At 42.4% G+C, this 14749-nt stretch overlaps 1 protein-coding gene across 12 annotated transcripts in view; it reads left to right on the plus strand.

Moving 5' to 3' along the window:
* Positions 1-737: 737 nt before the first annotated feature.
* Positions 738-14749, plus strand: part of LOC133140235 (endophilin-B2-like) — a 28117-nt gene continuing 14105 nt past the window's right edge. For 7 of the 12 annotated variants that reach the window (XM_061259938.1, XM_061259943.1, XM_061259940.1 and 4 more), the window contains exons 1-4: positions 738-953; positions 7468-7609; positions 8328-8339; positions 13557-13685. In XM_061259938.1, coding sequence (XP_061115922.1) covers positions 891-953; positions 7468-7609; positions 8328-8339; positions 13557-13685 — 346 coding nt within the window. In that variant the 5' untranslated portion in view covers positions 738-890. The remainder of the gene's footprint in view (positions 954-7467; positions 7610-8327; positions 8340-13556; positions 13686-14749) is intronic. The other 5 variants (XM_061259939.1, XM_061259942.1, XM_061259947.1 and 2 more) reach the window with 1 other exon arrangement.

Here is a 14749-nt window from a genome sequence, read left to right on the forward strand (position 1 = left end):
CCACTGTAGGTTTTTTACATTTCTAAAAATGAATTATAAGCTTGGGCTATACAGTTTTGTGAAAATCATGTAAAAGCAATAGCCAGACTTCTACAGACAGTGGACAACTAGAAAATGCAGCAATACCTTGGCATTATGAGATGGGCACTGTTAAACCATGGATGACAGAAAATAAATTTTTAAGGTAAGGTATAATCTTTTTTGAAAAAGATAAGACAACAATGAATGATCTGGTTAGCACCCACTGGTCATCCTTCTCTATTGGACAGAAGATCCGAGAATCTGGAATCTGCCCAAAAGGAACCCTTGATGCGACCTACTCTAAGACTGCGCATGCGTCTGGAACCTATTTGACAGGACGTGCAGACGAATGTAGAGATAACATTAATTTGCTATGTGATAGGACAAACGTGACTCTCTGTTGCGTTAAATAAACCATGTACACTGCTATTTTATGGTCCATTACGTCCAATATTGGATGGACCAAATATTATGGGAGTAATAGACATCGATTGGCGTTTTCATACGTGTGTTTGTTTATAGTCTACTTTCACCTATCTCCAACAACTAGTTCGTCACCATTATTATATCCCCAACAATTACATTGAAATAACATGCTTTGTGGGGAGAATTTTCCCTCTACAATCCTCAAATCTCATAGCTACCTTGAAAGGAATTACTTTTCTCCTTTAAACGTAGGTCGATTAGCCGATTTCCGACACCACGGATGGCTCAAACATGAGTGGGTGGTTTGGCTTTGCTCTGCTCAATTCACTGCTACTGTAGTGTTGTTGAGTGCCGTAAACGGAGCGCGCGCTAGCCGAATTCCTTGGGCAGAGGTAGCAGCAAGCTGATGTTGCGGGAGCTGAGTATATGCACTCGCTGACACTATGGATTTCAATGTGAAAAAACTAGCTTCTGATGCAGGAGTCTTTTTCACACGCGCTGTGCAGGTATGAATCTAGCTATGCAGCAAGAGACCTCCCCCGTATATCGATCTTGATAGCAAGCGAATTTGTGATATTGCCCGTTTAGTTAATAAAGTGGCTTGCTAGCTGAGGTATCTGTATCGCCATATTTTGTTTTAATTAAATAAAAACAGACTCGTGTGTTTTTTCATGGCTAGTGTTGTATTTCTCTAATGCTATTACAGCGCGTTCAATCAACGGGCTCTTGAATCCTGGCTATATAGACAGCCAGTCTGTTTATGTTGCTGTTTTTCCAGTTTATGCTCCCTGTGGCTACTAACTCGTAACGTTAGTCATTTTGGGTACATGACTCTCCGGTCGGTTCTTATTAAAAGCCGACAAGGCCACACAAGGCTGAGTGAACTCGTTTATTATTCAGTACTATCGAATTAACCCGAGTGTCGAAGCTCAAGTGTGCTAGCTAGCAAATTGTCAGTTGCGAGCTTGGTTGCTAGTACGAGCTCGGAAATCAGTCTTATTTCCTTTTCTGAGAACTTTGTGGTTTGCTAGCAAGTACCTAAACGTTACAGAAACGTTGGTAGGGCACGGTTATCTTAACTCGTCATGTTGTATTATCTTATCCTTGCAGGATTGGATACGTCAGTTAGCAAGTAGTTAGCTGCGTAGGATTTTATGGTACACTAATGTTACTTTGGGACAATCATTTGCGAACATTTCTAAAATCTAAAAAAATTCGATTGGTAACTACAGCTCGCTGTAATGTTGCATACGTTACGTCGGTGCAGCCGAATCATAGTCAATAAACCACAAAAACAAAAGCTTTTTATTTGACCGTCCATTCACTGTTAAAAATAAAAGTCCGACTATTTTTCACAGTGCTTTCAGGGCTAGAATTCAGTCCAAAGACGTTGCTAGCCTCGTATTTCCCCATGTAGCTAACACGTACGTAGCTAGCTAGGCTTCTACGTTAGAAAAGCATCTCGTTTTTGAATGGATCGAGTGCGGTAACGCAACTACTGTACCCAGCTAGATAGCTAGCTACATCATTCATTATTATGTAGCTAGCCGGTGTTGTCCTTTACGCACACACAATCTGATGAAAGTAGCCAGTTTCCCTATGTGTGTTAGCTGTCAAATTGGCTATACACTTTTTTGCTTTTCAGTTCATAAGCTCAGCTCACATCTGTAGTTAACTGCGCATTTGGCAAGCATACTTTTCATTGAATAGTAATGGAGTAGCTAATGTAGCATTTCATTGGCTAAACATTCTGTAACCTGTATTTTGTGCGATCATTTGATATGTTATGCAAAGATTACGAAAGCTGAACACCTACTGTTTGCAGGAAATATTTTTGTGTGATATGTAGCTAATTAATAAAAAAATAAAAAAAGATCTTTCACTTGCCAGCCGGGAGGCTAAAGTTACATCATTTCAGAATGGAGCAGGTTATATGGTTATATGGAGCCAGCCACAGTTCTGTGGAGAACAACAGAAGGACACTTCACTTGGTTGGATACCTCTTGTGCACCATGCACTCTGCAATTAATTTTCTTTGTCAAATTTCATTTGCAATTCCTGTTAACCTTTAACTGTCAAAACCCTTAAAAGTAGATATTTTACTTTACACTGGCTTGGTCGTGGCTTGTGTAGATGTATAGATTCCTCCAAAGCCAACCCTACTGACCTGCTGAGTCTTCTCTCAAGAAATTAAATTATAGTTTTTAATATTTTTTTCTAGTAGTCAGCAGTGCCCTTCCTGTTATGTAAGATGAGTAATATGAAGCATCCGTTTCCTGCTTCATGCTTGTGTGCCCTGGGTTACTTTTTAGCCCTTAATAGGTAATCTGGAAATTAGATCTCTGTTGTCACAATGTATTGTCAGGATGTTGAGGATCACAAATATGTTTGCATGTACACTAGCATAACCCAAAAAGTATTCTGACCGTGTGACCTACAGTAAGTTGTGTAAATGCATCATTGAACTGAATATTGATTAATGTAAACAGCTTATTCAGAACTCCTACCTGGAAATGTAGATGTCTCCTTATGTTCTATTTTTCTCAGAATCTTGGGTCATAGTTCACTTGCTAGCTTGCCCTGCTGGCAAACTCAAATTTTATATTTCAAGCAATTTGTAAGGCAAAAAATAAAGGTCTTATTTTGACTTACTTTGAGTTATCTTCCAGGATATCAACAGTCATCATTTTTTATTTGTGCATGTAAACTGCTGATTTGAAATAATTATGCTCATAACCAGGAGAAGGAGCCTGATCTGGAAGGTTGTGTGCATGTGTGGAGAGGCAGTCTGTCAGGGCTTTTGTTCCAGTACAAAAGACTTGTGGTCTCCTGGTTTTTAATTCAAATATAGTAGGGTTTCAGTACAATCAACAAATTGAAAATTACTTTAGACTTTTAACTAATCTAAAATTTACATGTTGGCTAATTGCCATTTATAATTCAAACATTTGCATGTGTATAGATCGTACTGCTTTCACACCAGTGCCTATCTTATATTATGGCAGACTGTTCACAGTTTGAAAATGGAATAATTCCTGATTCAAGCTGTCTGGGAGCTCAGCAACGAAGATGAATAAATGCATCCAGAAATAGATTAGGCTGAGAAAAATAATAAAAATGAGAAAAGCCACCAATGTTCATGATGGATTGTGGGAGTAAAGATGATGTGTAGATTAAAGCACATGCTTTACTGGTCTCCATAGAATAGATGTCCTTCATACTGTTACTGTAGCTTAAGTGTTACAATTGTCTGTAGTACAAGCACTGACCCTTCTATTGCTCAGACACGGTAAGCATGAGCTATAATTACAGATAATTGGCAGGTATGAATGTTTGAGCAGCTGCTGTAAAGTGGTGTGGGCTGTGTCATTTGTGTGGAGATTGTGTCCATTTGAGTCATACGTCTGGTCTGTGGCCCCAGCCGGATGTTGGCTGTTTGGGTTGTGATGTGTGCAGGTTAGACCCCCACTTCGCCCAGGTGCCCACCCACAGAAAAGCCACTTTCATCCCGGCTGAACGGTGCTTCAACACATATGGCTCACTCGCTCTTCAATTATTAAAGTCCATCTACAGGCCGGGGTTTAAGGTATCTGCTTCCATACCTCTTAAAGGCATCCTTCTGACTATCCAAACATTCGTCTTTGCTGGCTGTAGACTGTAGTCAGCGACACAGGCATGATGTAATTGCTGGTTATTATTGAGAAACTGTAATAAAGGTAATGGAACGTTACACAAGGCAAGAAATAAATGCAATTATCTTCGCTTTGTGCACACTGGTAATTTATTTAAGTATGACAAAGGGGAGCTTCAAAAGATATATGGCTGAATAATTTGGAAACCTTAAACCAAAGTGTTTGAAGTGATTAGAAACATTTATTGTTACCTTGAGTAACACATCATGTATAGTTCATGATGAAATGGCGGCCACATTAGGAGAAAACAGCGAATCAACAGTCATATCAAAAGGAGACACGGACATCAATACAATACAAGGGTCTGGCAGCTGGAAACCATGGAATGGTTCCAAAGGGGCACATAAATGCTGCAGTCCTGAAGTGACTCATAGGGGCTTTTTGATTGACATATTCAGTTCTACTGCAGTGATATGTTCTATGGTCCAAGCCATGCTGATGGTGGAAATCAATCCTGCACTGCATAATGAGCCATTGCATCACTTTTTTCAGGGAAGTTTTCAGGGTATTTCCCACCACATTGCATGTTAGCTACTAGCGTATAAAGATTAGACCCCTGTAGTCTTGCACGCCGCTTGCATAGTTTCCTGGTTCTGTAACTACATGGCCCTGGTGGTGTGACAAGTGAACATTTTTATGGGAATTTTACGTTAGGAGGTTGAACCACTGTAGCATGTACCCCCCTGAATTCATAGTAAATGTTAATTGCCGTTACGCTTGGTCATTTTTATTTGGGGAGAAAAAAGGTGGGCGGAAAAAAGTGCAGTAAAAATGCTTACTTTTGCTCAGTGCACATTGTGTTCTGAGCGTGTAACCATTTCAAATTCCCCCTGAGTCATTACTGTCATGTGAAGAAGTGTTGAATAATTGTGTTCCTCTGGGTCATTTCAGGCGGAGCTTTGCCGTTTATTGATTTTATTGTGGAGTACTGAAATCACAGTATCCAAGTGCATGACAGTTATCTAAAACCGTGATGTTGGTGCCAGGATTCTCTTCCTGTTTAAAAAAAGAACTCCCCCCAGCTGCATCATTGTGTATAGTGTCATTGTGTTTAGTTTATTCAATAGTCACTGCCATTGCCTTTTAGCCTCTGTTGTAGTACAGCTGGTGTAGCCTTCGCAGCAGTGATCATTTCTTGTTCCAAAAAAATGCAGGAAACGGCACTTGTTAGCTTTGGCATACAGTATCACAGTAACATTAAAATCCAGATGCTCTATGTTCCTTTGATGTCACTGCATGGAGCATGGAGGCCTCTAGATCATATCAGCTGTACTGTACTGCTTAGCAAGGGCATGAAGGTGGCAGCTTCAGGATTGGTGGCTTGCCCTTACACAGAGAGGCTGTATTCGGTGTATCTGGGGCTTTGTGTGGCCCCAGCTCGCTGCTGGCTTGCAGCGCTCCCATCAATTGTCAGGACCAGAATAGCCCCGAGACATCGGAGTCCTGTGTCCGACCTTTTCTTTGATCTTTCTGTTTGGGCTGCTGACTCACTGTGGGCACAGAGGTGCAGGGCCAGTTTGAATACAACTTACTGTGGTGGAGGGGCTAGTAGGTGGATGGGTGTTGGGGGTATTATACAGTTGAGACCAAAGGTTTACATACAGCTTGGCCAGAGGTGCCCAGCAAGGGTCGATCCACTTGAGGATTTTGTGCCAACTTCTGCTTAATTATTCAATTAACTAAATAATGTCTTGATCATTTGTATATGCACCAGCTACAGCTGCAGATTGCAAGTGTGTCCTAAAGATTTTACTGTGCTCAAGTACAAGTGTGAACCACCATCATTTCTAGAGCTGCCAGAAAAATAAATGAAAGTAATTGGTTGGAGCAAAAACCAGCTCACAGACTGGCCCTCCAGGACTGGTGTTATGCACCCCTAAGCTAAAGACTTTCAAACTCAATTTTTCACAACTCCACACATTTCATATTACTATACATTTCCTGTGTTAAGCCAATTAGGGCATCTGCTTTATATCCATAAGAGACAATTTCAAAGTAATATTTGAGTGAGAGAGAGAGAGAGAGTGAGAGAGAGAGAGAGAGAGAGAGAGAGAGAGAGAGAGAGAGAGAGACTGCTTGCGTGCGAGAGAGACTGCGTGCGAGAGAGACTGCTTGCGTGTGAGAGAGTGAGAGAGAGACTGCATGAGAGAGAGAGAGAGACACAGACACAGACACAGACAGACACTGACACTGACACTGACACTGCGCGAGAGAGAGAGACTGCTTGCGTGAGAGAGAGAGACTGCGTGCGAGAGACAGACTGCTTGCGTGCGAGAGAGAGAGAGAGAGACTGCGTGAGAGAGAGGGAGAGAGAGAGAGAAAGACTGCGTGAGAGAGAGGGAGGGAGAGAGAGAGCACTTTGCTGTGTTTCTGTGCCACACACAGATTTATGTTTCCGGTCATGTGTACTTCAGAAATACATTTTCCTCCCTCTATTGATGTAGTATGGTAAGTTATTTTGTTAGCTGATCTCCTGGAATAGACCGCAGCCACTAGTAGATGTGTTCTGTACTCTGCAGAACACTATATGAACCATTTAAGAGTTTCCACTAAATTACAAATGAAGTCTCCTTAAACGAATGAAGAAGGCTACAGGTTAGATTTTTGCTACTTTTGTGAATTTGAACTAGAGGCCTGAGTAAGTACCCAGCTATCTAAATGGGTTTCATATTAAATTAGAGCTCTAATTTGCCTGGGAGTTACATGTCTGCTAAGCAAAGTTATAGAATAATGTAATTGGCTTTGCACTTCCCTGCAATGTCTTTGGCAACAGAAGGCTATTGCACCTGTCAAGTGACATTTTTCCTTTATTTTACTTTTAAAACTTTAATAATTGCAATGTATTTCTTTAAAAGTACAACCATCAAGCATGAATGGATTTGTGACAGAATTAAATTGCTTCAGTTAAAATGTAGCTGATTAACATTCGCGGAGTGTTATGCTATTTTGGTAAAGCACAATTGAATGAATAATTTGGCAGTGTGAGTTAGGCTTGTTGTCTTGAATCTCTTTGCCCTTTCACATCCTCTTATTCTGGCTGCTGTTCACCAAGGGGATGTACCAGGTTTCTCTGTGCATCAAGGCAGATATGGCCTATATCTCAAAATCATATGAATGAAAGCACGGTAAAAATGGTTGAAAGTGGCTCCTTATGGAACTGCTAATCCTTGGCCCCCGAACAATAAATTCAATTCAATATTTTGTTATATTTATAGCATAGAATGTCTACCCTGAAACAGGAAGGATTGATCACTTGTGTGCTCTCTGTTCTTCACCGTATTTTTGGTGCATGGCTTTGTGGTGCAGGTAGTGAATGTCTCTTATTTAGTTCACAGAGGAGAAACTGGGCCAGGCTGAGAAGACCGAGCTTGATGCCCATTTTGAGAACCTGCTCGCTCGGGCTGACTGCACCAAGAACTGGACTGAGAAGATCTTTCGGCAGACGGAGGTCCTGCTGCAGCCAAACCCGAGTAAGCATTCATATGGCCCTGATTCCCTCTCCCTCTCTCAAACTCTTCATAGACCTATTGTATTCTTTACTGTGGATTTGTAGGGTCCATTTTCCATGTTTATCTGAAGGAATCTAACTGGTCACCATGTTGTTTGTAACGTGTCTCCCTTTTGTCATAATGTGTCTTGTTTTTTCTTCCTGACACGTGTCATATCTGTCATATATATTTTCTAGCCAGAAGGCCCTAATAAAATCTCAGGGTTTTTCCAGCCAGTCATGGGATGCAGGCATGACTGGCTTTCTCTCTCTGACCTACTTGGCAGTATGTATGTGGTAAACGAAACAGGCATAGCCGGTTTCCTCCATGCCTGTTAAAGAAGAGAAATGTGTCGTCTTAGGCCAAAAAAGGGTATCTTGTAATTTAGGCAGCGTATAATGTGCTTAGGCCATAAAACACACTGAGAATGAGTGTGGTGTCCGATCCTGGATCATTCTGCAACTAAAAGGCTATATCAGTTCCTCCCTTGATGTACTAATGCAACCTACAGTAGCTGGATTTTTATATTTGACTGGTTAACCTCAAGTCTTCTCCCTATCAGCTTCAGAAGGTGGAAATATGTTGGCATTTGACTAAGGGCCTTTACTCCGCTGCTTTTTATAATTATTTACAAATAATAATCGCAAGTGTGGAGAGCAGGTAACTCTAACTTGTGACTTTCTGGTCTTCCATGCTACAGTTGATCACACTGGTAAGTCTGCTTCTCCTCCCCAGTGCCCTGTGCTGTGGACTATTACACTCTCTCTTAGAACCAGTTTGACTGGTAGTGGGAACATGTGTTGAGCTGGTCCTGTGGTCCTCTGCTTGGATGTAGCAGTATGTGTGGAGGCAGGGCAAGTTGGTGCCTTTCTCTACCTGAATGCAGAGTACTTCATTAACTGCCACCATGGGAAACCCCAGGACTGCTGGACACTTTTCAGATTGATGGGGAAAAATATCTGATCTTATCGTTTTAAAAGGTAATTCAAAAAGAAAGTCTGGTGAGAGAATTTTGTAATAAAATGCATTTTGCTGCATTTTCCTGCATTCATGCGCTGCTACAATAAAATATGTGAATGTAGACAAATGGAGCTTAAGCTGTCTGCAACAGAACTTGAAATGGCAGATTTTTCAGTTTTTGGGTTGATTTTACGGGGAGTGGTGGCAGGTACTAGAGGAGATGGACTCTCAGGTACCAGCTAACACCAGTTCTATAAGCGTCAGGAACCTTTTGATAACTCTCCTTGGTAATGGGGTGGCTTATCAAATTGTGTGGCTTTGTCTCCACCCCCTCTCCGGACTGATGATGGGGTCAGTGGGAACATGCAGCCAGGACCAGGTTCATCTGCATCTGTGAGGTCATCATCCAGGGCTTTATTGTACCTGTCTGTAAACATATTGATCAGATTTGTCACATCATCATCCAGAGTTTGGCCAGAGATAATGTTCCAATGGAAATCTTGCATATTTTTCATTGGTAGGTCTGTGTGCGTATTGTTGTAACTAAGGTTTGGACATTTCTCAGTTTAGGGAGGAACTCAATGTCAATTGCCATGAACAACCTCTGAAGAATTTCCTGTCGTTGTGCTGGATGCGATCAGATCCTAGGTTTCATTCGAGGTGAAACGGTTCCAAATAATTTCACAAAGCACCTCCTTTTTTTTTTTTAAGCAAATCACATATTGACGTTCTGTGAGGATATGAATGACTGTGATAAGGCATAAAATAGTAATTGAATACAGTGAAGATAATGTTACAGAACTTTCATGAGTAGCTAGATAGCTGCTGAGCTTGCTAGTTATTTGCTAGCTACTGTATCTAGCATGCTTGTAAGTAATTTGGAAGGATAATTCACCATTGTCTAATGCTTGGGTTGCTATTTAGCTAAGGAATATCCATTGTCAAATTAGCTGTTTTAGCTTGCTTGCTAGTTTAGTTGTGAGTGAGCATCTTTCATTGGTAGTTCCCCAGCTTGCTATCCAGGTTATCTTGTTAGTTAGCTTGCTTGCTTTCTAAAAGCCACCGCCAAACAAGCTAGCTACTTGCATTAGTTACTGGTCACAAAAATTATAATTACCGTCTTGTAAACAGCCTGGATGAAGTGATTGCATCCATGTCGGAAACTCCTGGGTTCTGAAAATTTGTAGGCACTGATCTTTGATTTTTAGAACTCATCGTCGTCTCCATCTATTGTCAGTCATACCAGCTAGTGCTTTATACAGGGCATGATGCTTTTCTCTTAGCACGCAATGCACACTTGTGTACAATTAGTCCAGATGTGTGCAATGGCTTGTGTGGACCAGTCCGAGAAGGGCGTGCACTGTGTGGGAAGAGAAAGATGGCACTCCTTTATGTCCATCTGCATCATCAGGGTTCTCCCCAAAGAATGTCATCATGGCGGTGTGCCACTCTGTGCCCTCACTTGTGCCACTGTGAAGCGAAAATAGCACCCTGTGTCACGTGTAGGTCTGTGTCATTGCCGCTCTACCTACACATAATCAGGGGAGAGGCGCCTGACAGCGCAACTACATTTTCAGATTTATGCTTGACGCATCTGCAAGGGTAGCAAAAGTCCCCAAGGCCAAACTGATGTCAGATCAGCAGACACGCTTTCTCTTGCTGTTCCACGTACACCCAAATATCTGTTTCTGTGTCACGACTACCTCCCACAGACGGAGAGCAACAGAGCGCCTACATCAACGCTGTGTCCCTTTTCTCAGTGCGTCGTCTGGGATGTGGCTTCTGTGAAACAGTGGAACCAGCAACGCTTATCTAACCAGAAAAACATCACAGCTTTTTCAAGGCTAATAAAAAATTCTTCCTTCCTTTTTTTTGCCGTTTACATTTTCATAATAAATTAAAAGCTGTTAAAGTTTCAGAAATTTGTCCTGCTCTACTGAACCATGTCAAAAGTGAAAATTGAGGTACAGACCGAGCAAAGATTTTTCTGTAGCCTACCTTTACACCCTAACTGGTTGCCCAATATTTCTTCAAGTAGTTTTTTGAAAATTTTTAAACTGAGTGATGGTCAAATACACCTTTAAAAGAGAGATTCATCTTTAACTTTCACTTTGGGGTTCATTAATCTTTTGTAGTCCTTTTTATTATCTGTTCAGAGAAAATGTAATTTAAGATGACTTTCATCACTGGTCGAGATTAGTTCTTATTGTTTGAAGGCATTGTGGGGTGGTTTTAATGCCCCTGAAAACTCGACATGACTTAAGGTACAAAAGCTTAATAAGCTACATAACCAACTTCATTCACTGGATGCCCCCTTTTTCCTGTGTGTCCACTTCATACGCGCATGGGCCTGAGCTGTGCTCTGTTGAAAAATTCTGGGGAGAACTCTGATCATCATCATCAGCTTTGTCCTGTATTTTCCAACTGTTAGATCATCATTCAGTGCATCATCAGCCCCTATAACTATATGTTTCTGTACTTTATTTCAAGAGCTAGAAACAAAGGTCTGTCCTACACATGTGTATGGTACTTGCTCTAATCTCACATTCGCACTGTTCTTGCACTTACAATGATTATATTTCTGTCTCATTGGGAGGAGAGTTGGCATTGCACATTATCTGGTTAGTACCAGTGTCTGCTCTGTTGCCTGCGTTCAGGCAGGATAATGCGCCCTGTGTTTATGATGTTGAGTCGCATCTAGCACAATATGTGCTGGCTGCTATGGCAAAGGGCACTATGGGATTGAACGGAGGTGAATCACAGGGGGCTTTGAGTGTGTGTCCATGTTTCCCATTTGTTTGTTTGCTTATTTGTGTTTGGTGTGCGTCTTGTGTTTTGGTGTCTGTAACAGCCAGCAGAGCTGACTAGTAAAGCACAGCCTACAATTTGTGGAGCCCTTTTTATCAGAGAACAAATGAGGTGCACATTCCGCTGTGCCATTTTAGAATGCTCTGGAACCTTCTGGAATGGACAGGCTTTCTCAGTGATCCACAAGCTGCGCTGCACTGCACTGTCTTTCACATGTACTGTACTCTCCAGCTTCTCTTTTCCCATGGAGAGTACTAGAGTGGTCTCTCCCAATGTGTGCCTAAATCAATGTAGTACTCTACCCTCAGCATATTTGTGTCTAGTGGGCAGAACATTTACAGTCTACCCAGCTGAATGGTATTGTGGAAGCCAACAGTGATGCATCTGCATCATTGCTGGCGGTGCCCAGTACAAAGTGGTTTTCTTCTATTTAAGCTACTCTGTTCTTTGTGTGTGTGAAATAATAATAATAATAATAGTATTAATATAATAATAGTAATAGTAATAATAATAATAACAATAATAATAATACATTATTATTATTATTATTATTATTATTATTATTATTATTATCAGAGCAAAAGGAACAAACTCAGATTATTTTCAATTCAGCTGTAATATTTTCAGCTGAGAGCCAGTTCGCCGTTTCATTCTGACACTTGATGATACGATCAGTTTCAGCAAGCGCATCAGTAGAGATCAGGGGAAAGCAATAAATATTTCCTAGGGCTTTGAACTGCTGTTATTGTTGAGTGTAGATATCCACAAATAAAGTCATTTTGAATGGGTGGCTGTGAGCTTTATGTTGTGATATGGTTCTAGTGGCAGTGGCTGCGACCTCTATTTTGTGATATGGCTCTAGTGGAAGTGGCTGTGAGCTTTATGTTGTGATATGGTTCTAGTGGCAGTGGCTGTGAGCTTTATGTTGTGATATTGTTCTAGTGGCAGTGGTTGTGAGCTTTATGTTGTGATATGGTTCTAGTGGCAGTGGCTGTGAGCTTTATGTTGTGATATGGTTCTAGTGGCAGTGACTGTGAGCTTTATGTTGTGATATGGTTCCAGTGGCAGTGGCTGTGAGCTTTATGTTGTGATATGGTTCCAGTGGCAGTGGCTGTGAGCTTTATGTTGTGATATAGCGCTTGTGGAAGTGGCTATGAGCTTTATGTTGTGATATGGTTCTAGTGACAGTGGCTGTGAACTTTATGTTGTGATATGGTTCTAGTGGCAGTGGCTGTGAGCTTTATGTTGTGATATGGTTCCAGTGGAAGTGGCTGTGAGCTTTATGTTGTGATATGGTTCCAGTGGAAGTGGCTGTGAGCTTTATGTTGTGATATGGTTCCAGTGGCAGTGGCTGTGAGCTTTAAGTTGTGATATAGCTCTAGTGGCAGTGGCTGCGACCTCTATGTTGTGATATGGCTGTAGTGGAAGTGGCTGTGAGCTTTATGTTGTGATATGGTTCTAGTGGCAGTGGCTGTGAGCTTTATGTTGTGATATGGTTCTAGTGGCAGTAGCTGTGACCTCTATGTTGTGATATGGTTCTAGTGGCAGTGGCTGTGAGCTTTATGTTGTGATATGGTTCTAGTGGCAGTAGCTGTGACCTCTATGTTGTGATATGGTTCTAGTGGCAGTGGCTGTGAGCTTTATGTTGTGATATGGTTCCAGTGGCAGTGGCTGTGAGCTTTATGTTGTGGTATGGCTCTAGTGACGGTGGCTGTGAGCTTTATGTTGTGGTATGGCTCTAGTGGCAGTGGCTGTGACCTCTATGTTGTGGTATGGCTCTAGTGGCAGTGGCTGCAACCTCTATGTTGTGGTATGGCTCTAGTGGCAGTGGCTGCAACCTCTATGTTGTGGTATGGCTCTAGTGGCAGTGGACACGAGTGCGCCGTGGCACTGACTGCCCTTCAGAAGTACGCAGGGTGCAGCTGCTTTTCCGTCAGCTCTGGCCTGCGCGCGTGCGGTGTGAGTGTGTGGGTGTATGCGCCCTGCGTGTGTGTGGGCGTGTGCGCGCTGAGTGTGCGGTGTGCGTGTGTGGGTGTATGCGCCCTGCGTGTGTGTGGGCGCGCGCGGCGCTGCATGTGTGTGTGTGTGGGTGTGTGGCTGGCTCCCGGTAAAAGTCTGCGTCTGCTTGCCCTCCCCACCCCTCCCTCCCATCCCTGGCCAGGTGCTCGGATCGAGGAGTTCCTCTATGAGAAACTGGACAGGAAGATCCCCTCCAGGACTACCAATGGGGAGCTGCTCGGACAGTACATGCTGGACGCGGCCAAGGATTTTGGACCCGGATCCCCGTACGGTGAGTGACTTACTCGCTAGGCGTGAAATCCTCATGGGCACTGTAACCAATCCACACTTCGGACAGCAAAGATATCTAGGGCCAGCCTTCTTGTCCTTTCGTCTTTCTTATTTACCACCAAAGGGAGAAAAAAGCTGTGGGCCTCACAGTAAAGAGAAGCTTTCACTCTGGAGGAAAAACAAGATGCTTATTGTTACACTGAGTGAGAGAGTGCATTCTCTATGACCCACAACTTATTTATGGAAAAATATGGAATTAAAACATTTGTCGTTGGATGTGCCCTGTAACTGTAGCAATAACAAGTGTTTAAATTTTGACTACTGTGAATGTCAGTGAAAAGTGTATTATATAGAGGAAGTAATTTATCTTGTGATCTCATGTATCTCGTGACCCACCTCACCTCACTCTCAGTGGTCTGGACTTAGTGCTTCACTTCTACTCTTCTTTTGCACACTGAAAAGCCCTGGAGCTGGAAGCATGACTGGTCATTTCGCACTGTGGCACTTTTTATATGAAATGGCAGTTTGTCTCTCTTGGCCTCTGTCTTGCTGGCTGGAACCACAGTCCAACCGAGAAAGGCTTTCAAATATCTTACTATGTAGGTAATGTACATTTTACATTGAAAGTATTATTTGGACTTGCGGAGGGGGGCGATTTCAGTTCTGGGAATTGAAATCATCTGACCCTGTTTTGACAAATGATGTACTGAGACAACCCCTTATGGAGTGCAGTGGGTTCATAATTAGATTTATAATATATCAGTTTCTTCAATGCTGTCTACCACCAGCTTTTTTAATGCTCTGTGACCCCTGACCTTTCGCAGAAGCCTCTGTTCCTCTGGCAGTGTGCCCACTGCAGTAAAATTAAAACCACCAAAACAGTCCAAGGCTTTATTCTCCCTTTCTGTGACAGTAATCGCTGGAATGTACCCTAATGAAGGCTGTCTTTACTGGAATCATGGCAGCCTCTCTGCTGCTCTAGTTCCTCCCTCCCACCACATCTCCTGTCTGCCACAGCGATAAATCACAGTGTGCTCTCCGCTCCATCGACAGCTGAGGCGATCA

This window comes from Conger conger, chromosome 11, assembly GCF_963514075.1.
Source record: "Conger conger chromosome 11, fConCon1.1, whole genome shotgun sequence".
Taxonomy (NCBI): domain Eukaryota; kingdom Metazoa; phylum Chordata; class Actinopteri; order Anguilliformes; family Congridae; genus Conger; species Conger conger.